The following is a 22,552-nucleotide window of genomic DNA, read 5'->3' as shown; positions in this document are numbered from 1 at the left end:
TTCCTACTTACAAAGCATGTAGAGGTCTGTAATTTATTATCATAGGTACACTTCAACTGTGAGAGACGGAATCTAAAACAAAAATCCAGAAAATCACATTGTATGATTTTTAAGTAATTAATTTGCATTTTATTGCATGACGTAAGTATTTGATCACCTACCAACCAGTAAGAATTCCGGCTCTCACAGACCTGTTAGTTTTTCTTTAAAAAGCCCTCCTGTTCTCCACTCATTACCTGTATTAACTGCACCTGTTTGAACTCGTTACCTGTATAAAAGACACCTGTCCACACACTTAATCAAACAGACTCCAACCTCTCCACAATGGCCAAGACCAGAGAGCTGTGTAAGGACATCAGGGATAAAATTGTAGACCTGCACAAGGCTGGGATGGGCTACAGGACAATAGGCAAGCAGCTTGGTGAGAAGGCAACAACTGTTGGCGCAATTATTAGAAAATGGAAGAAGTTCAAGATGACGGTCAATCACCCTCGGTCTGGGGCTCCATGCAAGATCTCACCTCGTGGGGCATCAATGATCATGAGGAAGGTGAGGGATCAGCCCAGAACTACACGGCAGGACCTGGCCAATGACCTGACGAGAGCTGGGACCACAGTCTCAAAGAAAACCATTAGTAACACACTACGCCGTCATGGATTAAAATCCTGCAGCGCACGCAAGGTCCCCCTGCTTAAGCCAGCGCATGTCCAGGCCCGTCTGAAGTTTGCCAATGACCATCTGGATGATCCAGAGGAGGAATGGGAGAAGGTCATGTGGTCTGATGAGACAAAAATAAAGCTTTTGGTCTAAACTCCACTCGCCGTGTTTGGAGGAAGAAGAAGGATGAGTACAACCCCAAGAACACCATCCCAACCGTGAAGCATGGAGGTGGAAACATCATTCTTTGGGGATGCTTTTCTGCAAAGGGGACAGGACGACTGCACCGTATTGAGGGGAGGATGGATGGGGCCATGTATCGCGAGATCTTGGCCAACAACCTCCTTCCCTCAGTAAGAGCATTGAAGATGGGTCGTAGCTGGGTCTTCCAGCATGACAACGACCCGGAACACACAGCCAGGGCAACTAAGGAGTGGCTCCGTAAGAAGCATCTCAAGGTCCTGGAGTGGCCTAGCCAGTCTCCAGACATGAACCCAATAGAAAATATTTGGAGGGAGCTGAAAGTCCCGAAACCTGAAGGATATGGAGAAGGTCTGTATGGAGGAGTGGGCCAAAATCCCTGCTGCAGTGTGTGCAAATCTGGTCAAGACCTACAGGAAACGTATGATCTCTGTAATTGCAAACAAAGGTTTCTGTACCAAATATTAAGTTCTGCTTTTCTGATGTATCAAATACGTATGTCATGCAATAAAATGCAAATTAATTACTTAAAATCATACAATGTGATTTTCTGGATTTTTGTTTTAGATTCCGTCTCTCACAGTTGAAGTGTACCTATGATAAAAATGACAGACCTCTACATGCTTTGTAAGTAGGAAAACCTGCAAAATCGGCAGTGTATCAAATACTTGTTCTCCCCACTGTATATCTTTAAAAATTCTTAGATTTTGTTGATGTAGCTTATGCATCTTACTCAGGGTGTTAAAGTCAAGAGTAAATATGTGCAATTTGAGGGACAAAAAGCGATTGTTAATTCACTGTGGCGGTATTGCCACGTGATCATTCAAAGGGCTGTAGAGGCGTCACTAATGTAGAAAACCTAGATTGTTAACCCATTGAGGTGGATTGCGACAAGGTCGCCAGTTCCAATCCCAATGAGTGTTCTTTGCCAACCTTAACTAATCACATTTCTCATTTGACATTCTAAATGACTAATTGACTGAACAGCTTTATAAATGTGGGAAACGTGTGGTACCCTCCCTCATGCTGCTGCAGTGGACTAGGCACAATGGGATAGGGACCAGAAGGTCACAGGTTCTAATCTTGCCCATACCCTTTCTTTTAATCGTCTACACTGGTCTAAAAAAAGTGTGCACAATCCGATTAGGACACAATATGCATGTTAGAACCATGTATAAACGGGGCTATAAACTGACAAAGCATAATAAGGGCTCTATTCAATCTGTATCAAGCGTTTCAGATTGCGCAATAGAAATTAAGGTAATTTCCGATTGAGCCGACATATGCAGCGTTTACCATGAATGCAATCGCCGCTAATTGCCTTTAAATTTAAATCACGCTGTAATATAGAATATGCAATACAGATTAAATAGAGCCCTACGTCTTATTTATGTAGAACTCTGTTGCTGTTACACAGTGGCGACCCGTCATTTAGGGCAGGTGGGGCAGAGTCCCACATTCTTAGCTAAAAAATAGCTAGCTGTTTTGCATGTTATTTTGGCATTAATGTGTCATATCAGTTTGCAAACAATGTAAAAAAACAAAACATAAATTAGAGTTAATAAAGCCGCATACAAACATGGTCTCTTTTTTGCTTTCTTAAGGCAGCTCCAAAATGCAGGTGTTTCAGCCTAGCTCAGTGCTTTCTGTGGTGTTGGGGCAGCCAGCGGAAAATACTGAGCGTAGGGGTTGGTAATGTTCTCTAGTTGCGCCGTGATTGGCTGTGTTCTGTCACTCATGGGGACACTTTATCACCACCAAATCTAAGGGTAGAGCTCAGAAATGCAAGCCCCTTGGGTGCTGCTATTGAGTTACATTAGAAGTTCCCATCCAAGAAGGCTCAAGGTCATTGGCCACAGATAAAATCACATTTCTACAGTAGCTTTGATTGGACTGATCATGTCAACATCATACCTTCAAAATATTAGCTAGCAGTCATCATCATGAATCAAGTCGACAATCTACTGGCAAATCCTTTTGAATCCTTGTCATATGAAGAGAAATAATGAAGAGAAATTATAGATAAAACTTATCGGTTCTCATCGGCCATTGGACATAAACATGACACAACCAGTTGGAAATCGCAAATTCAACAATGAGTGGTTTGGAAGGAATCCGTGGCTAACTGCAAGCATTGCAAAGCAATCACTAGCCTGCTACTCAGTGGAGTGGGTGTGTGGTCCCAATTATGGGTTTAAGCATCTCTTTTCCAAGCTTAAAATGATAAACATTCAACATTGGCCATGCTGTCAATCCAGCATGATTTCTGCCGCGCTCCAAACAACTTAACTAGGAAATCTGACTTCAGTGAGTTCAAGACAACTGGGAACTCGGGGAAAAACGAGCTCCGACTGGGAAAATACATTTTGAACGGTCATCCAACTCGGAATTGTAAAATCAGGAACTCGGGCCTCTTTCTAGAGCTACGACCTGAAGATCACTGAGGTCATCATGATCCGACCTTGTTTTTTCCCCCCAGAGTTCCCAGTTGTCTTGAAAGCACCATAAATCTAGAGAATGCCAGACTTTGATGACAAAGTTTGATGACAACATTTTCCCACGAACGACCGCCGCACCACCTTCCTGTTCAAGTGAGCACAGCACAACAAGGTCCAAACATGTATTGTATGCTACTGCATAAATGATGTAATATGCCAGGGAGATATGTATACTGTAGCTAAGAAAGTAATACTAAGTGTATGTTGTGCCTCAACCTAATAATTTGGTCTATTTTTCCCATCTTAATTTTGCCTACAGTTCTGACTTGGTGGTGCACATGTAGCCTATAACCTGTTTTAGAGAAGTGTAATAATTTAATATTGTGCGTGCTTTCATTGTCTGCTTATATGCCCCCTTTATTTGTCCTACAGTTCTGAGTTGGTGTACAGGGAGAACACTAAGATCGGCCCATGTTCTGAATTCTGTCGCTGCACTTTTCAAAAGTGCTGAACAAATAGTTATATTGACTACGTCAGTCCTAGCTTGCTCATGAATGTCTTAATCAAAATTACGGATTGCCTCTTATCCGCTTGTCATCCCCTAATGCCATAGTTTGTACATCTCAATTGTCAGTAGAAACCACATTTGTTTAAGCAAGTCAACCATATCAGCTGTTTTTCTTTAAAGGCAGTAAATTAGGCTGAATTAACTGTTTCGCTGCCAGACAAGGCTCCGCTGATAGCCAGGTGTAGCAGTGGTAAGGTGTTGGAACAGCTTTATGTAGGCCCTAACAGTTTGTGGGCACCGTTGTAGTGCAATTAATGTATTGTTTAGTGTTGTGGCTTTGCTGGCATGCATCCCCCATTTTTTTGTTTTGTTTGCCCCAACAAGATTTACATGCTAAAATCGCCACTGCTGTTACATACGGAGAGCTTTCTTTGCAGATTGTCAATGTCTTTGAAAATGAGTCTCTTCAATCCACTGTGTTCATGCTAGCCTTGTCTGCGTATGTTTCATGATGTACCCTAAGTACATTTTTTTTTAAAACATGTCAACTGCATGGTAGAAACTGTAAACATTTATTTTTCGGCCTCCCGGCTTATGCAAATATACACGTTGTTAAAAAAAAACTGTTCTATGTACAGTAGGACAGTATTGAAACAGTGACCTTGTCTGTATGACAGACGTGGGTTTGACTGGGTGATGACACTTCCTCTTAGGCCTGGTGAGCGATCTGGGCGATCTTTTGCAGCATGTCCTCTGACTGCAGCTGCTCCAGTGTCAGCAGAGACAGGCCCAACTGGTCTTCCTGAGGGGGGGATGACAGAGAGAGACATTCAGAGAAAGGAGGGGTTAAGGGGAGACCTGGGACACGTTCAGTTGGCAAACATTGAAGAACGTTGCAGGTAGAGATATCATGAATAGATGTGATTTCTTATTCTACATGTCAGACCGGCATCTACATTTGTTTCCACAACCTTGGAACCCTACTAAACATGTCTCTGTACTGTGATGTGCTGTACCTGTTTGAAGGGCTGGGCCATCTGGCGTAGGAAGTGTTTGGACAGCTGTACCGTCTCGTCGATGGTCAGGTTGAGGCTGCCGTCAGTGAGGTGCTCCTGAATCCACCGGGGCAGCTTCCCTCGCTTGTCAGCCCGGGCATAGCGCTGCAACACGAGAGAGAAACAGGATCTTAGGCTTTGTTCCAATTCTCTTCAATAGCCTTTTTTTATTTTACCCATTTATTTGTTACCACTGATGTGAAGGCACAAGATAGCTAACAGCATTATGGAACAACCTGCTGTGACCTCAGTGCATTATGGCTTTCAACTTCCAGAAATCCACTTTTTTATGATTATAATTGTTTTATTACAAGGTAAATGTAAAAGTTGTTATTAGGATCCCCATTAGCTGACGCCATAACGTCAGCTAATCTTCCTGGGGTCTAACACAGAACTAAAAATACATTACAAACATTTAAGTAGACATTACAGACACTTAAAAGAGGATCAACAAAATTATCAGGTTAGAGTCTATCAATGATCAGAGTGGTAAGAAATGTTTGCCTCAAACTTTTGGACACACCAAGTTCCAAAAGGTCCTCACCTTGTCGGCGAAGATCATCAAGCCGTAGTCCGTCTTGCCCCTGATGACGCGGCCCACACACTGTGCTGCGTGCCGCATGGCGTCAAACGTCAGGAAGTCATTCTCTCTAATCTGGAACTGGTCCCGCAGGTACTCCAGACGAGCCTGGTAGAGATGGACAAAAGAGGAGAAGGATAACTATTTTGGACAAACAGCCCATTAGGATTAAAGGAAGTAAAGTGAAAGAATAACAGAGAGGGGTGAGGAGGACATACGCGGAACAGAAGAGAAGAACAAGGGAAGGATGATAAACAGCAGAGGAGTGAGACTGACCTTCAGGATCCGGCTCTGTGTGTAAACGTAAGGCACTCCGAACATGATCACCGCACGGCCAAAATGATGAACTGAGGGAGACATTTTCATATCACTCATCTCTTCAAATAACTACACTGAACAACTCACTGTACATGAACTGTGTTGTAACTTTGGTGGCCATTTTGTTTTGCAAATGAGCCTGATGGAGGCTCTACTTCTATGCTACAGGTTATTAATCAACCTACCAGGGTGTTCAAACACTACAGGAACAAGATCATCCACATGTATCGATCACATTTTTACTAATACTGTAGAACTTTGTTCTAAAGCTGTATCGTACCCATTGGATGCAGTGATCACAATATAGTGGTTGTATCCAGGAAAGCCAAAGTTCCAACAGCTGGGCCTAAAATAGTGTATAAGAGATCATCCAAAAGATTTTGCTGTGACTCATATGTGGATGATGTAAAAAATATTTGTTGGTCTGATGTGATTAATAAGGAGCATCCAGATGCTGCAATTAATGAATTTATGAAATTGCTTCTTCCAATTATTGATAAACATGCACCTGTTAGGAAACTGACTGTTAGAACTGTTAAGGCTCCATGGATTGATGAGGAATTGGAAAACTGTATGGTTGAAAGAGATGGGGCAAAGGAGTGGCTAATATGTCTGGCTGCACAGCTGACTGGCTGACTTACTGCAAATTGAGAAATGATGTGACTAAACTCAACAAAAAGAAGAAGAAACTGTATTATGAAGCCAAGATCAATGATATAAAGAATGATGGGAAAAAACTTTGGAGTACTTTAAAATGAAATGGGCAGAAAGACTAATTCAACTGAATCTTTCATCGAATCAGATTGCTTATTCATCACAAAACCATTTGATGTTGCCAATTATTTTAATGATTACTTAATTGGCAAAGTGGGCAAACTTAGGCAGGAAATGCCAACAATGAACAGTGAGCCATCGTATTCATGCATAAAGAAAACAAATAATGAAACAAAACCATTGCAAGTTTGAATTTTGTAAAGTTAGTGTGGGAGAGGTGGAAAATGATTGTTACCGATCAATAATGACAAACCGCCTGGCATTGACAACTTAGATGGAAAGCTACTGAGGATGGTAGCTGACTCTATAGCCACTCCTATCTGTCATATCTTTAATCTGAGCCTAGAGGAAAGTCTTTGTCCTCAGGCCTGGAGGGAAGCCAAATTAATTCCGCTACCCAAGAATGGTAAAGCGGCCTTTACTGGTTCTAACAGCAGACCTATAAGCTTGCTCTTAGAAAACTGTTGACCAAATACAATGCTATTTCTCTGTATACAAATTAACAACAGACTTTCAGCATGCTTATAGGGAAGGGCACTCAACATGTACTGCACTGACACAAATGACTGATGATTGGTTGAAAGAAATTGATAAGAAGAAGATTGTGGGAGCTGTACTATTAGATTTCAGTGCAGTGTTTGATATTACTGACCATAACCTGTTGAAAAAACGTACGTGTTATGGCTTTTCAAACTCTGCCATATCGTGGATTCAGAGCAATCTATCGAATAGAACTATAAGGGTTTTCTTTCATGGAACCTTCTCTAATGTCAAACATGTAAAGTGTGGTGTAGGCCCTCTACTCTTTTCTATTTTTACCAATGACGTGCCACTGGCATGAAACAAAGCATGTGTGTCCATGTATGCTGATGATTCAACCATATAAGCATCAGCAACCACAGCTAAGGAAGTCACTGAAACCCTTAACAAAGAGTTGCAGTCTGTTTTGGAATGGGTGGCCAGTAATATCCTGAACATCTCTAAAACTAAGAGCATTGTATTTGGTACAAATCATTTCCTAAGTTCTAGACCTCCGCTGAATCTGGTAATGAATGGTGTGGCTGTTGAACAAGTTGAGGAGACTAAATTACTTGGCGTTACCTTAGATTGTAAACTATCATGGTCAAAACATATAGATTCAATGGTTGTAAAGATGGGGAGAGGTCTGTCTGTAATAAAGAGATGCTCTGCTTTTTTGACAACACACTCCAAAAAGTAAGTTCTGCAGGCTCTATTTTTGTCTAATCTTGATTATTGTCCGGTCGTGTGGTCCAGTGCTGCAAGGAAAGACCTAGTTAAGCTGCAGCTGGCCCAAAACAGAGCGGCACGTCTTGCTCTTCATTGTATTCAGCGGGCTGATATAAATACTATGCATGCCAGTCTCTCTTGTCTAAGAGTTGAGGAGAGACTGACTGCATCACTTCTTTTTATAAGAAACAATGTGTTGAAAATCCCAAATCGTTTGCATAGTCAACTTACACACAGCTCTGACACACACACTTCCCCCACCAGACATGCCACCAGGGGTCTTTTCACAGTCCCCAAATCCAGAACAAATTTAAGAAAGCATTCAGTATTATATAGAGCAATTATTGCATGGAACTCCTTTCCATCTCATATTGCTCAAATAAACAGCAAACGTGGTTTCAGAAAACAGATAAAGCAACACCTCACGGCACAACGCCTCTCCCCTACTTGACCTAGATATTTTGTGTGTATGTTTTGATATGTAGGCTACCTGTGCCTTTTTTATATATTTTTTATGTATGTAGTTCTGTCCTTGAGCTGTCCTTGTCTATTAATGTTCTGTATTATGTCATGATTCATGTTTTGTCTGGACCCCAGGAAGAGTAGCTGCTGCTTTTGCAACAGCTAATGGGGATCCTAATAAAATACCAAACAAATACAAAACACTCACCAAAGTCGATTCCCTCTGACACCTTTCCCCTGGCCACAGACAGCAGGATGGCTCCTCTGCCATTCTCACAGGCCTGGGGCACAACGGATAAGAGGTCAGAGGTCACAGACACAACGACAGAAGACAACCTAAGACAATCAAAGAAAGGGTCTCCTGACCTCCTGGTATTTCTCCAAAGCCATGCTGGTCTCTGCTGCGTCTGGGGTCTCGATGAAGATCAGCTTGTTCCTCTGGACGTTCTCTAAGATGCCCTACAGACAGACACACAGGGACAGGACAAGAGGACAATGCTTACTCAATTTACAGATTACTCAGGAATCCATCACCGATAAACATTTGGGCACAATGCACAATTCTATCTGCTGCCAATAAAATGCTAACATATACTGAACAAAAATATAAATGCAACAATTAAATTAATTAAATTTAGTGCCCAATCTATGGATTTCACATGACTGGGAATAAAGATTTGCATCTGTTGGTCACAGATTTCCCCCAAAAGGTAGGGGCGTGGATCAGAAAACCAGTCAGTAGCTAGTGTGACCACCATGTGTCACGCTGCATGAGGCAAATCTCCTTCGCATAGAGTTGATCAGGCTGTTGATTGTGGCCTGTGGAATGTTGTCCCACTCCTCTTCAATGGCTGTGCGAAGTTGCTGGATATTGGCGGGAACTGGAACATGCTGTCTGGTGAGTATGCAGGAAGAACTGGGACATTTTCAGCTTCCAGGAATTGTGTACAGATCCTTGCGACATGGGGCAGTCCATTATCATGCTCAAACATGAGGTGATGGCGGAGGATGAATGGCACAACAATGGGCCTCAGGATCTCGTCACGGTATCTCTGTGCATTCAAACTGCCATCGATAAAATGCAATTTCTCTTCGTTGTCCGTAGCTTATACCTGACCATACCATAACCCCACTGCCAGCATGGGGCACTCTGTTCACAACGTTGACATCAGCAAACAGCTCGCCCACATGACGCCATACACATGGTATGCAGTTAGGGGCCAGTTGGACGTACTGCCAAATTCTCTAAAACGATGTTTGAGGAGGCTTATGGTAGAGTAACTAACATTCAATTCTCTGGCAACAGCTCTGGTGGACATTCCTGCAGTCAGCATGCCAATTGCACGCTCCCTCAAAACTTGAGACATCTGTGGCATTGTTTTGTGTGACAAAACTGCACATTTTAGAGTGGCCTTTTATTGTCCCCAGCACAAGGTGAACCTGTGTAATGATCATGCTGTTTAATCAGCTTCTTGACATGCCACACTTGTCAGGAGAAATGCTCACTAACAGGGATGTAAACAAATTTGTGCACAAAATTTGAGAGAAATAAGCTTTTTGTGCATATGGAACATTTATGGCCTCTTATTTCAGCTAATGAAACATGGGATCAACACTTTACATGTTATGTTTATATTTTTGTTCAGTGTAGATATGTCTATTGCTATAATAGTACAGACAGAACCACACCTTATTCACTTTTACATTTATTCTCAATTCCATTTGTGGACCGTGTGTACACACCTGCTCATACCACGAGGCCACAATGTTCTCCATGTAGGTGTAGCTGGTGAAGAAGGCCACGATGCCGTCGGGCACGATCGCAGACATCTCCAGCAGCAGGTTGCCATAGTTACGGATGACAGCTGAAAAATAGAACCCAGACCAGGTTTATTTCAATGTTTTGTTTATCCCAACTAAGGAAAGGAGAGTCTAAGCTTACAAAGAAGCAAGGAAAGATTACAATATTTCGATACAATGTAACAACCACTAACCAAAATCTTCACGCGTCTCAAACTTGGAGGTCATGGCCACCTGGTCGTTCCCCCTCCCCACCACCTGAAAGAGGAAGAGCTCCGTGTCACCCCCTTGCATCCTTTCTGAAGCTCAGCATAGCTTGAATTAACCACTCAGGTCATATCATGTAGACTGTTTCTGAGATTACTCACAAGAGGGCAGAGGCAGGTGCGTGCCAGCGTCATGGTGAAGGATGCAACGGTAACAGGCCGGAAGTCCAGGATTCGGGGGTAAATGTCCAACGGTGAAAGGGTCTGTGGATAGAAACATGATCAGAAGTAGACAGCCACAGGGTAGGACAGCCAAGCCAACACACAGCCAAGGGATCTAGTGTGAGGATCAATGGAGTGAAGTGATGGTCATAGTACTGAACTCACCACTGAAGACACCTACAGGCAAAATAATATACTCAAAATAATATAAACTATCAAACTTCTTTACATTTGTTTGCGTCGCATGCAAATTCATTGATAAACTGTCATTCTGAATGGTGGTAAAAAAATCATTAAAGCTGCATATTTAAGGGGGAATCCCCTGTTGATAAAGTACTGAGAAACACAAAGAAAAGCCATTTGTCCCTCATTAACACATCTACATGGACAAGATAACAAGATACAGCACAAAATTTACAAATAGCACTCTAGCCCGACTGCATTGGAATGTGAGTGGCCCTATCTTGGACAGATGAGACCATCAGCAGGTGGCGTGTAATCACTGATTAGTGGCTAGGTCACAGTTAATCTAGGAACAGGAGGAGGGAGAAAGATTACCCCTGACGTAATGATGACAGACTGGAAGCGCTCGAACACAGGCTTGATGGCAATGGAAGGGTCCATACAGCTGAAAGGAGAGCCAGGGTTAGAAGTAGATCCCAGATAAAAAGCGTAAACTGACATGCGTGTGTTTTTTTTTTAAACGCACTAGCCTATAAAATAAAGGCTGTTTAATATCTGAAACTACATGAATGCCTGGACCTGGATTTATGCCACATATCATATAAATTGTTCCTGTTTCTCTCAACTTGATCCCAGATAAGATGAATGACAAATCTATTCTTATGGTGCATTTAAACTATCCAATGGCACAATGAGTAACTAAGCAGTGTATACATTCACTTCCATCCTGATGGATTATTTCACCCTTGGCTCTTGCATTGGTACAACAGCTCATCCATCAATATCACACCATTCTGCTGGCAAAACAAAATACGCTCAACACAAATGAACCCCACCTGAAGTGCAGCACAGGGTTAGCAATGGTGGGGGTTCTGTCTTCAAAGGGTTCAATGATGATGGTGAAGCCTGAGGGTGGAAGATGGAAAGGACAAGGAAAGTAAATAACCACATAGCTGTAGCCATGTAGAGGTAACATACACACAGTCAGCCTAGTAGGTTCAGTACCTTTGCTGTAAGTGCTGACCAGAGTGGCAAAGTTGGAGATGAGGGTGATGGCTGAGAAGTCTGCGATGTCCGCAATCTCCAAAGTCCTCAGCAACGAACGCAACCTCTCTGCACAGAATCTAGAGAAACAAATAGATATACAATATAAGAATTAAGGAGTGTGGAGGAGTTACTAGAAACTTCTTTCAATGTTCCAAAGAGACATAATCCACGATGGAGTCTTAGGTCTAGGAGCATTATTTTTGCATTGCCCGGTGCCCTGGTGGACGGAGTTTGCACATGTTAAGGGCATTCCATTGGTCCTAAAGTGGAAATCTCCACCAACCAAGGGCACCAGGCTTTACAAAACTAACACAAAAGTACTGTAGAAGTCACCTGAGGGGCTTGCGGTCAATGCAGACCTTCTCGAAGATGTCTTTAAGGAACTGGGGAGCGCTCTCCTGCACTACATGGTGAATCCTCAGCCTGGCCTTCAGGTACTCCAGGAAACGCTTCATGAAGCCCACAAAGTGCTCTGCCGTGCGGATACTGCCAGGGACAGCCTCTGGAGGCGGAGGGGGAAATACGTAAAGAAAGACAGTGCGGGGAGGGAGGACAGGGTATAGAAAGGGAAAGATAGATATATGAAACCCTGTTTGAGCATAAATCGATACAAATATGAACAAATATTCAATAATTGGTTTTTTTCGACTGGACGCCAGTGGGCTAACCTTGGAGGATCTCATCTGGCAACACGGGATTGGACATGTAGACATCGGTCTCCCTGGCAACGTTGGCCTCTTTCAGGCCCTCCACCAATCGTCTGTATTCCTCTTTCAGTTTGGCTGCGTCTGTCTCCTTTATCCTACAGCAGAGGACAAGAGGTTGAGATGACATCACATACCCTCTACAACTTCGGGGCAAGAACAACAAACTGGTTCAGCCTGTCACATTATTAACTCTTTGTACGTTCTCCTTTGTACACATAAATGTTAGTGCTTCTAGTGCTGCTCTCCACTAGAACCCTGAGTGTATGACCCTGAGCAGTATGACCTTACTTGAGAATGGTGTTTTGTAGGGTCTCCACGTTGGCCTGACTACGGTCCAGAGTCCTCCTGGTGATGTTGACGCTCATGGAGTCGATGCACACGTTGTCTGAGGAAGAGGATGGAATATCAGCTTGTGGAGGCTTGAAACAGTGGGTTTCTTAAACAAATGGGAAAGAAACACGTGGACGTCCTTACCGATGTTATGTGCTTCGTCAAAAACAACCACCGATTTCTTGGAGAGCTCCTTTGAGACAAGGTCTGCAATCTTTGGGTCCAGAAGGTAGTGGTAACTGTAAACTATGATGTTGGCATGGAGGATCTGTATGTGTTAAGGAATGAAGCAAGAGGAAAAACATCATCCTTCATACAGTAATGCCACAGAGTTTCTAAACCCAGAGGCACAACATCGCAAGACTTCCGGGAACGCTTGCGAAACAGACCAGGCCAGGGTTTGAGAAGTCAATGAGAGAAGTGAAAAATTCTTACTTGTCAATTTTCTCAAAATCTAAAAAGGCACAACCTAGATCTGAGCCAATGTCATAAGTAGTTGAATATGTTATTACTCCAACCTAGTGACAAACTGACACGTTTTCATTTTTGTCAAAAACAACTTTATATCGAAAGTATATTGCCTACAAGTGTGATCTGTGATTTCTATTGGAGAATCAGTTTCTGCCTATCTTCATACTGTACCGTCTTTAGTAATGCTGTCAAATACAACATGCTACAAAAACACTGGTAAAAGAAAAACATCAGATTACTATGACTATGGGCTATTCTTACTGAATATCGTGCTAGGTAGTAGGGGCACCAGCCTTTCCTCCGCCCAAAGTCCTTCATATCGTCCAGGTTGTAGACTCCAGCGGGGAGGGGCACCTGCTTTCCCATAGCATCAAACTCCTAGAGCAGACAGAGTCAGTCAGACAGAAAGGATGACAGACAGACAGAGGCATGGAAGTGTCCAGATCACTCTCTTTGTCACAATCCCAAGCCCCTCACCTCATAGAAACGGCAGGAAGGCAGGCTTGGGTTGCTGTGCCGTTGGGCACGGATGTATGACGCTGTCAGGCTGTGACATTTCCCATCCACCTCCTTCCCAAAGCGTAAGGAGCTCACCTGAACACAAAGAATCATGCAATTTGGACCATGACATGAACAGACACAAACATCATTTAACTATTTTGAACACACACAAATGTGTTTGAAGAGTGTTACAGGGCCACGGTTAGTGGGTGTCATCGTGAAGATACACTGTTGGCAGTGTACTGACTGCTAGGGTCGGGCAATGAAGTTGTCTACTGCGACCCTTTACAGACATAGAACGCAGTACAGTAACATGTCAATAATTGATAACTTTTCAGACAATTAAAAAAAGTGCTGCATCAGATGAGTCTGTAGCTTTTCAGACAGTAGAATTCTGCTCCTGCATATAATGTTCTATTGTTTCCCTGACAACAATAAACGTTGCTGTTTTTTTATGGTAGGATTGATAGATGTGTTTTCTTTCTACTAAATGTCTTGGTAAGTCGCAATATTTAACGAACTTTAAAGTACTTTTTTAGGAAAGAGTGGTCTGTGCGCAGGCAGGCTAGGATTGACTGTTCCAGTCGCCTACTGATGGAAGTTAGTCTCGCTTCAGAAGCGGCATTACTTTATAGACAAGTCAAATGCCATTCATGTCTCCAGAGAACGTTTCGCGTCGGCGTTTAAAAAGCCGTAGTGTAGCCTACCCTAACAGACAAACATGCCGTAGCCGAGAAGCTTTTAAGAGGCCACATACCATTTTATCTGAAAAGGGTAATCGATACAGGTAGCCTACTGTAATTTCATATGATGAGACAAAAACACATCCACCCACTCATAATCGAAGCATAGCCTACCCCGTGCTCGCAAGACTGGCCTGAAGATACCCCTGTATCCCGGCGACATCGGACCATGAACAGCCTAAGCTAGGCTATTCTACACGCAACAGACCGAAGACTGAACACACACACACACTCGGGTCATTAGCGAAGAGAAAGAGCAGGCAGGCGAGTGCTTGGGAGAGACATGAGGGGCCGTGAGCATACGTCTTGGTCTTGCTTGCCTCGCAAATTCACCAAAGTAGCCTAAAGTTTGTCTATTCCTCTCTGGTTTTATTTACAGTTGAAGTCGGACGTTTACATACACCTTAGCCAAATACATTTAAACTCAGCTTTTCACAATTCCTGACATTTAATCATAGTAAAAATTCCCTGTCTTAGGTCAGTTAGGATCCCCACTTTATTTTAAGAATGTGAAATGTCAGAATAATAGTAGAGAGAATGATTTATTTCAGCTTTTATTTCTTTCATCACATTCCCAGTGGGTCAGAAGTTTACATACACTCAATTAGTATTTGGTAGCATTGCCTTTAAATTGTTTAACTTGGGTCAAACGTTTTGAGTAGCCTTCCACAAGCTTCCCACAATAAGTTGGGTGAATTTTGGCCCATTCCTCCTGACAGAGCTGGTGTAACTGAGTCAGGTTTGTAGGCCTCCTTGCTCGCACACGCTTTTTCAGTTCTGCCCACACATTTTCTATAGGATTGAGGTCAGGTCTTTGTGATGGCCACTCCAATACCTTGACTTTGTTGTCCTTAAGCCATGTTGCCACAACTTTGAAAGTATGCTTGGGGTCATTGTCCATTTGGAAGACCCATTTGCGACCAAGCTTTAACTTCCTGACTGATGTCGCTTCAATATATCCACATCATTTTCCTTCCTCATGATGCCATCTATTCTGTGAAGTGCCCCAGTCCCTCCTGCAGCAAAGCACCCCCACAGCATGATGCTGCCACCCATTTTACATTTACATTTTAGTCATTTAGCAGATGCTCTTATCCAGAGCGACTTACAGTTAGTGAGTGCATACATTTTCATACTGGCCCCCCGTGGGAATCGAACCCACAACCCTGGAGTTGCAAACGCCATGCTCTACCAACTGAGCTACACGGGGGGCTCCCCGTGCTTCACGGTTGGGATGGTGTTCTTCAGCTTGCAAGCATTCCCCTTTTTCCTCCAAACATAACGATGGTCATTATGGCCAAACAGTTCTATTTTTGTTTCATCAGACCAGAGGACATTTCTCCAAAAAGTACGATCTTTGTCCCCATGTGCAGTTGCAAACCGTAGTCTGGCTTTTTTATGGCAGTTTTGGAGCAGTGGCTTCTTCCTTGCTGAGCGGCCTTTCAGGTTGTGTCGATATAGGACTCGTTTTACTGTGGATGTAGATACTTTTGTACCCGTTTCCTCCAGCATCTTCACAAGGTCCTTTGCTGTTGTTCTGGGATTGATTTGCACTTTTCGCACCAAAGTACATTCATCTCTAGGAGACAGAACGCGTCTCCTTCCTGAGCGGTATGACGGCTGCGTGGTCCCAAGGTGTTGCGTACTATTGTTTGTACAGATGAACGTGGTACCTTCAGGCGTTTGGAAATTGCTCCCAAGGATGAACCAGACTTGTGGAGGTCTACAATTTTTTTTCTGAGGTCTTGGCTGATTTCTTTTGATTTTCCCATGAGGTCAAGCAAAGAGGCACTGAGTTTGAAGGTAGGCCTTGAAATACATCCACAGGTACACCTACAATTGACTCAAATGATGTCAATTAGCCTATCAGAAGCTTCTAAAGCCATGATATCATTTTCTGGAATTTCCCAAGCTTTTTAAAGGCACAGTCAACTTAGTGTATGTAAACTTCTGACCCATTGGAATTGTGATACAGTGAATTATACGTGAAATAATCTGTCTGTAAACAATTGTTGGAAAAATGACTTGTGTCATGCACAAAGTAGATGTCCTAACCGACTTGCCAAAACTATAGTTTGTTAACAAGAAATGTGTGGAGTGGTTGAAAAACGAGTTTTAATGACTCCAACCTAAGTGTATGTAAACTTCCGACTTCAACTGTAAATTACACAACTTTCCCCAGGCCTTTATAGCCATATAATCTAGTCCAGAAAATAATGTTTTGTGATAACTGCACTGTGATTTTAATTATGTGGGGGGAAAAAAACTTTGTTTTTCGGTTAGGGAATTTTCTTAACGTTAAGGATCCCAACTTTGTTTAAACGTTTATACGTTCACAACCCTAATGGAATCCATGTTTGATTTTGATTTGGGGGGGGTGGTAGTATAATCTAACAATTGGATTTAAATGATTTCCTGGGCACCACTCGGCGATGCAAACGACGCCTTCCCAAACAGAACCGTCCACGGATATACCCTCCAATGTGGAAAAAGCAATGCTAAACAGACACTGGTCGGTATATATATATATATATATATATATATATATATATATATATATATATTGTTTCAGGCTTATGATTGTTATGCCCATAGACCTCGATTTATTTGCAGATCCTGTGTGTGCTTAATCCTACCTCGGGGTGAACACACAGGTTTTTCCGAGAGGAGAGCGCCAGAGCCAGGAAGTTGTTCTTCTCTCCAGTCTCCTTAGAATAGAACTCCATAAGCTTCCTCAACTCCTCCACCACCTGATGGAGAAGGGAGCAACTTGGCATCAGAGAAGGTGATGAAAAACAAAATGTTCTTCAAGGACAGGGGAGCACACAGAAAGGTGTAGGAGAAGAGAGAGATCACCTTCTCTATCTCAGGAACAGTTCGGGAACAGTAGATCAGCTTTGTGACTTCAAGGGGATACTCCTGTCAAAGAGAGGCGATATCACTCTATAAGTGAACTGTCAATGAGGTCCAGATGGTGATAAAGATTCCTCCAACAGAGTCCTGATGGAGAAACGGGCATATCTTCACTCACCCGCTGATATGCAACAATCAATGACAGAAGAGATATGGTTTTCCCGGTTCCCGATGGCATCTCCAGAACTCCATGTCCCTTTGGATAAACAATGTGTTACCATCATGTATAGGGCCATATCATTATGATAGTCTACAACAAGTGGCATGTTGCTGGGTCTCTCTATTTACCTTGGCATCCAGGGTCCTCTTGAGTTCCAGCATGTAGGAATATTGCTCTGGGTAAATGTAGTCATATGGAAAATAGACTAACAACCCTTCGATGTTGAGCCTAGAATAAAGGTATTCCAAAAACATGCATGGAAGTGCAATGGTCATAGTAAGGGCATTTTAGCCAGTTAACGTTAGCGAGCAAAACAGAACTGTGACAGCATGTACATTAGCTAAATCAAAGAAACCTATAACTAGCTAGCTAGCTAACTTCCCTATTCATCTGTGGCTACGTTCGTTCCAACAGACATTGCACGGTGTAATGTTTACAGTTTAACCAGCTAGCTAGTTTACGATAGCCAACTGCTAGCAAAGAGCTGACTTGCTGCAAGCGAACGTTTACTAGGTACGTTAGCTAGCTAGCTAACTTTGCCCTGTCTGAGAATCTCTCTGCCACGAGCACTTACTTCATTTCGGTAGGATTTCTTGCAGCGGTGAGCTAGTTGCTTCTTTGGGTCATTAACTTTTTTTCTTTATTCACAATAAATAGATGCCTAGCTAACTTATTGGCTAAACAAAACCCTTCAATTAGCTAGCTATGTTCCACACGTTAGATTTCTTCAGACATTCTCCATCTACACGTCTATACAAAGGCCCACCTTTTGCTTCTCCTATTGGCTGCAGAATTGTGAGCTATGTCATTTGGTCTTCTCTGATTGGGTTTGGTATGCGTTGCAGCTAGATATTTTCGAGTTGGGTCGGGGACAATTTTAGCATTTTAGCTAACCCTAACCCTTTTCCTAACCTTAACATAATTGTCCTAACCTGCCAAGTTAATTCTCCTCACCTGCTACGACACTTCTGCTAGTCAAAACCGGCAGACCTGCCTGAGAGCTGTGTGAGTATCCACTAATGCGATACAGCCAGCCAGGGAGGTTCAGAGAACTATTGTGCAGTCTTTTATTCAACTTCATAAAACGAAGCAAAAAAACTGAAATACTGCAGACTAAAGAAAGAACAAAGATTTACCTGAACAGAACTTTCTATTTATATTCAACATGAGCAGAAGGTATTGCCATAATAGTAGTAAAGGTACTGTACTGGTAGCCTATGTTGTTCATTTGACAGGTTATATGATAGGGGAGAGTGGGGTAAGTTGAGCCTTTTTTACATTCAGCATCACTCCATCAAGGGAAATATGGTATTCTTTCTAACAAATATATCTACATACAGTACCAGTCAAAAGTTTGGACACACCTACTCATTCCAGGGTTTTTCTTTATTTTTACTATTTTCTACATTGTAGAATAATAGTGAAGACATCAAAACTATGAAATAACACATATGGAATCATGTAGTAACCAAAAAAGTGTTAAACAAATCAAAATATATTTTATATATGAGATTCTTCAAATTAGCCATCCTTTGCACACTCTTGGCATTCTCTCAACCAGCTTCATGAGGTAGTCACCTAGAATGCATTTCAATTAACAGGTGTGCCTTGTTAATTTGTGCATTTCAGCCAATCAGTTGTGTTGTGACAAGGTAGGGGGGTATACAGAAGGGGCTATCTTCTGTATACCCCCCCTACCTTGTCACAACACAACTGATTGGCTCAAATGCATTAAGAAGGAAAGAAATTCCACAAATTAACTTTTAAGAAGGCACACCTGTTAATTGAAATACATTCCAGGTGACTACCCCATGAAGCTGGTTGAGAGAATGCCAAGAGTGTGTAAAGCTGTCATCAAGGCAAAGGGTGGCTATTTGAAGAATCTCAAATATAAAACATATTTTGATTTATTTAACACCTTTTTGGTTACTACATGATTCCATATGTGTTATTTCATAGTTTTGATGTCTTCACTATTATTCTACAATGTAGAAAATAGTACAAATAAAGAAAAACCCTTGAATGAGTAGGTGTGTCCAAACTTTTGACTGGTACTGTATATTTCAGGACTTTGTGTATCCCTGTAAATAATCAGAATTAATGTAAACATTACAGTTTGAAAACATACTGTAGCTTGTGCAAAAAGAGTGGTCTCTTGGCACAACTTACCCGGGGAATGGGGTAAGTTTAGCCTCGAAACAGGGTAAGTTAAAGTTAGACTCAGCGATATGACATAGATGCAGAAAGGAAACAGCGTAATGAGTAAATTTCCGCAACAACTAAGAGCGTTGAAGCGCCAAGCTCAACTACTCCGCTGTTTTGGTGCCCTGACTACCATGCTGTGAACAGCGTGAAGTGAACCTGTGCACATTTGCAGATCCTGTGTGTGCTTAAGTCTTGCATCTCGCTCATCTCAATATCTGCGGTGCTGCTCATGGCAACAAATCTTCTGTACTGAATGAAATACCACTACCTTATTAAAACCATGTCTATATTTATTTTCCAAATACAATTCAGCACAATCGCTTTTTTGTCTTTTCATCATTTTAAGTATCTTTTAACACAACTAACAAACAAACGTTGTACTTTTTTATTTATTTTTTACACTTTTAACATATCCCAGCAATAATGCCTGGAAAGAAAACATTTCAATTTGCTCAACTTGCCATTGGCTAAACTTACCCAATGGCCATTGGCTCAACTTACCCCAAGGCAAACATTTAGACCAGGACTGCCCAACCCGGTTCCTGGAGAACTACCGTCCTGTAGGTTTTTGCTCCAACCCTAATCTAGCACACCTGATTCTAATAATTAGCAGGTTGATAAGATGAATCAGGTTAGTAACACCTGGGGTTGGAGTGAAAACCTACAGGAGGGTAGCTCTCCAGGAACAGGGTTGGGCAACCCTGATTTAGACTATATTAGCCCACACAGCTAGGATGCACTTTCATGCTAGTGTCACAGTTCCCTCAGCCAGAACCCAAAAGCAGACCAGGACAAGGAGAGTTGAACGAAGGTGAGGGTTTATTTGATACGACAAAAGGTGCAGAATAATCCAGGGACAGAGCGGGCGGCGTGGTTGAGTAGTTGGGGGTGCAGTACTGGGTCCAGTGATGGCTCGGCAGCCGCCCGACCATCAGGCAGAGGTGGGGTGAAGGTTCCGGACGTGTGACTGCAGGTGGAACAAAAACGGAGGTAAGAACACAAAAACTCAACAAAGTACAAAATAACAAAACTCACGCTAGAAACTCTAAACTGATACACAGAACACCTACTGTTCATGGCTAACGATCCGGCAGGAACTGGATGTTTGGCCAGAGCCTAAAAAGGGGTGATGATGAGGGCCAGGTGTGCAGATTGCTGACGGGATGCAGGTGCGGAAAACAAGAGAGCTCCCGGAGCGTTCCCGAACCCTCGGGAAACTGGAGACTACGAACAGGAAACACCCGTCACCAGACAGGACCCGACTCAGACTGCCGGGATCGTTACAGTACCCCCCCTCCGGCCAGACGCCACCGGGCGGACCTCCCGGAGCGCCAGGATGGAGGCGGTAGAAATCCCTGATGAGGTCAGCATCTAGGACCTGTCGCCGCGGAATCCAACTCCTCTCTTCAGGACCATACCCCTCCCAGTCCACGAGATACTGGAAACCCCGGCCCCGCCGTCTGGAATCCATGATGCGACGCACCGTGTAGGCAGGACCACCTCCGATCATCCGAGGAGGAGGAGGAGGAGGCGGAGGAGGCAACAGAGGACTGAGGAAGACAGGCTTGAGGCAGGAGACATGAAAGGTGGGATGGACTCTGAGCGTCCTCGGTAGTTTGAGTCGAACTGCCACCGGATTGATCACCTTCTCCACCACAAACGGACCAATGAACTTCGGTAACAACTTCCTAGACTCAGTCCGTAACGGAAGATCCCGTGTGGCCAACCAAACCCTATCTCCGATGGTATAGGTGGGAGCGGGGGATCCGGCGACGATTCGCCTGGAGCTGATACCGATCCGAACCTCTAAGGAGTGCCTTCCTGGCCCGATGCCAGGTCCGGTGGCAACGACGAATATGAGCCTGAACAGAAGGCACTGATAGCTCCTTCTCCTGAGAAGGGGACAGGGGAGGTTGGTAGCCATACAGGCACTGGAAGGGAGACATCCCAGTGGCAGATGTAGGGAGAGTATTGTGGGCATACTCAACCCAAGGCAACTGAGAGGCCCAGGAGGTGGGGTTGGAAGAGACCAGACAGCGTAGCGTGGATTCCATCTTCTGGTTGGCTCTCTCCGCCTGACCATTGGATTGGGGGTGAAAACCAGATGTGAGACTGACAGTAGCTCCAATGGCCAAACAGAAGGACTTCCAGACAGCAGAGGTAAACTGAGGGCCACGGTCGGAAAACGATATCACTGGGCAAACCGTGGACCCTGAAAACCTCCTAACCAGGATCTCGGACGTCTCCGAGGCAGAGGGAAGCTTGGCAATAGGCACAAAGTGGGCGAACTTGCTGAATCTGTCCACGATAGTCAGAACGACCGTGTTCCCCTCAGAAGCGGGCAACCCCGTGACGAAGTCCAGGGCCAGATGCGACCATGGACGCGGGGAATAGGAAGGGGGTGAAGTAGTCCAGAGCTGGGCCGATTGGTACTCTTATTCTGCGCACACACTGGACAGGCAGCAACAAAACCCCGAGTATCCTCGGCCATGGCAGGCCACCAAAAACGTCTGCGAAGAAACGCCATAGTCCGAGCCACGCCGGGGTGACAAGCCATCTTGCTGGCGTGGGACCATTTGAGGACAGCAGGACGAACCGACTCAGGCACAAACAACCGACCCGGGTGGACCGTTACCGGGACCGGGCTGAGTCCGAAGGGCCGCCAGCACCTCCTCCTCAATCTTCCACATCACTGCTCCCACGACGCAGTTCCGGGGGAGAATAGTCTCGGTCTTGGACCCACTCTCCTCCGTCTTGGAGAACATCCGGGACAAAGGCGTCCGCCTTGCCGTTCTTAGATCCAGGTCGGACGTCAGGGCAAAC

At 43.7% G+C, this 22,552-nt stretch overlaps 1 protein-coding gene across 1 annotated transcript; it reads right to left on the bottom strand.

Moving 5' to 3' along the window:
* Positions 1-4,362: 4,362 nt before the first annotated feature.
* ercc2 (excision repair cross-complementation group 2) lies at positions 4,363-18,298 on the bottom strand. The gene is made up of 23 exons (XM_041877659.2): positions 18,099-18,298; positions 17,653-17,752; positions 17,483-17,560; positions 17,308-17,370; positions 17,088-17,201; positions 13,685-13,801; positions 13,469-13,585; positions 12,881-13,004; positions 12,695-12,791; positions 12,368-12,501; positions 12,033-12,201; positions 11,658-11,776; positions 11,489-11,558; positions 11,028-11,097; positions 10,410-10,511; positions 10,236-10,299; positions 9,985-10,106; positions 8,608-8,700; positions 8,450-8,522; positions 5,716-5,786; positions 5,404-5,547; positions 4,821-4,964; positions 4,363-4,606 (listed from the first exon to the last, which is right to left on the bottom strand). The coding sequence occupies exons 1-23, from the start codon at positions 18,101-18,103 to the stop codon at positions 4,514-4,516; spliced, it is 2,283 nt and encodes a 760-aa protein (XP_041733593.1). The 5' UTR covers positions 18,104-18,298; the 3' UTR covers positions 4,363-4,513.
* Between the last annotated feature and the right edge of the window lie 4,254 nt (positions 18,299-22,552).

The sequence above is a fragment of the Coregonus clupeaformis genome, chromosome 6 (assembly GCF_020615455.1).
Source record: "Coregonus clupeaformis isolate EN_2021a chromosome 6, ASM2061545v1, whole genome shotgun sequence".
Classification (NCBI taxonomy): domain Eukaryota; kingdom Metazoa; phylum Chordata; class Actinopteri; order Salmoniformes; family Salmonidae; genus Coregonus; species Coregonus clupeaformis.
The sequence above is the reverse complement of the archived record's forward strand: the minus strand, read 5'-3'. Positions and strand labels throughout refer to the sequence as shown.

Excerpts from the sequence above, each read along its gene's own strand:
- ercc2 (XM_041877659.2), bottom strand. Across the intron at positions 17,371-17,482 it reads TGATTGTTGCATATCAGCGG|GAGTATCCCCTTGAAGTCAC; the intron begins GTGAGTGAAGAT and ends TCTCTTTGACAG. Across the intron at positions 10,300-10,409 it reads GCACCTGCCTCTGCCCTCTT|GTGGTGGGGAGGGGGAACGA; the intron begins GTGAGTAATCTC and ends TTCCTCTTTCAG.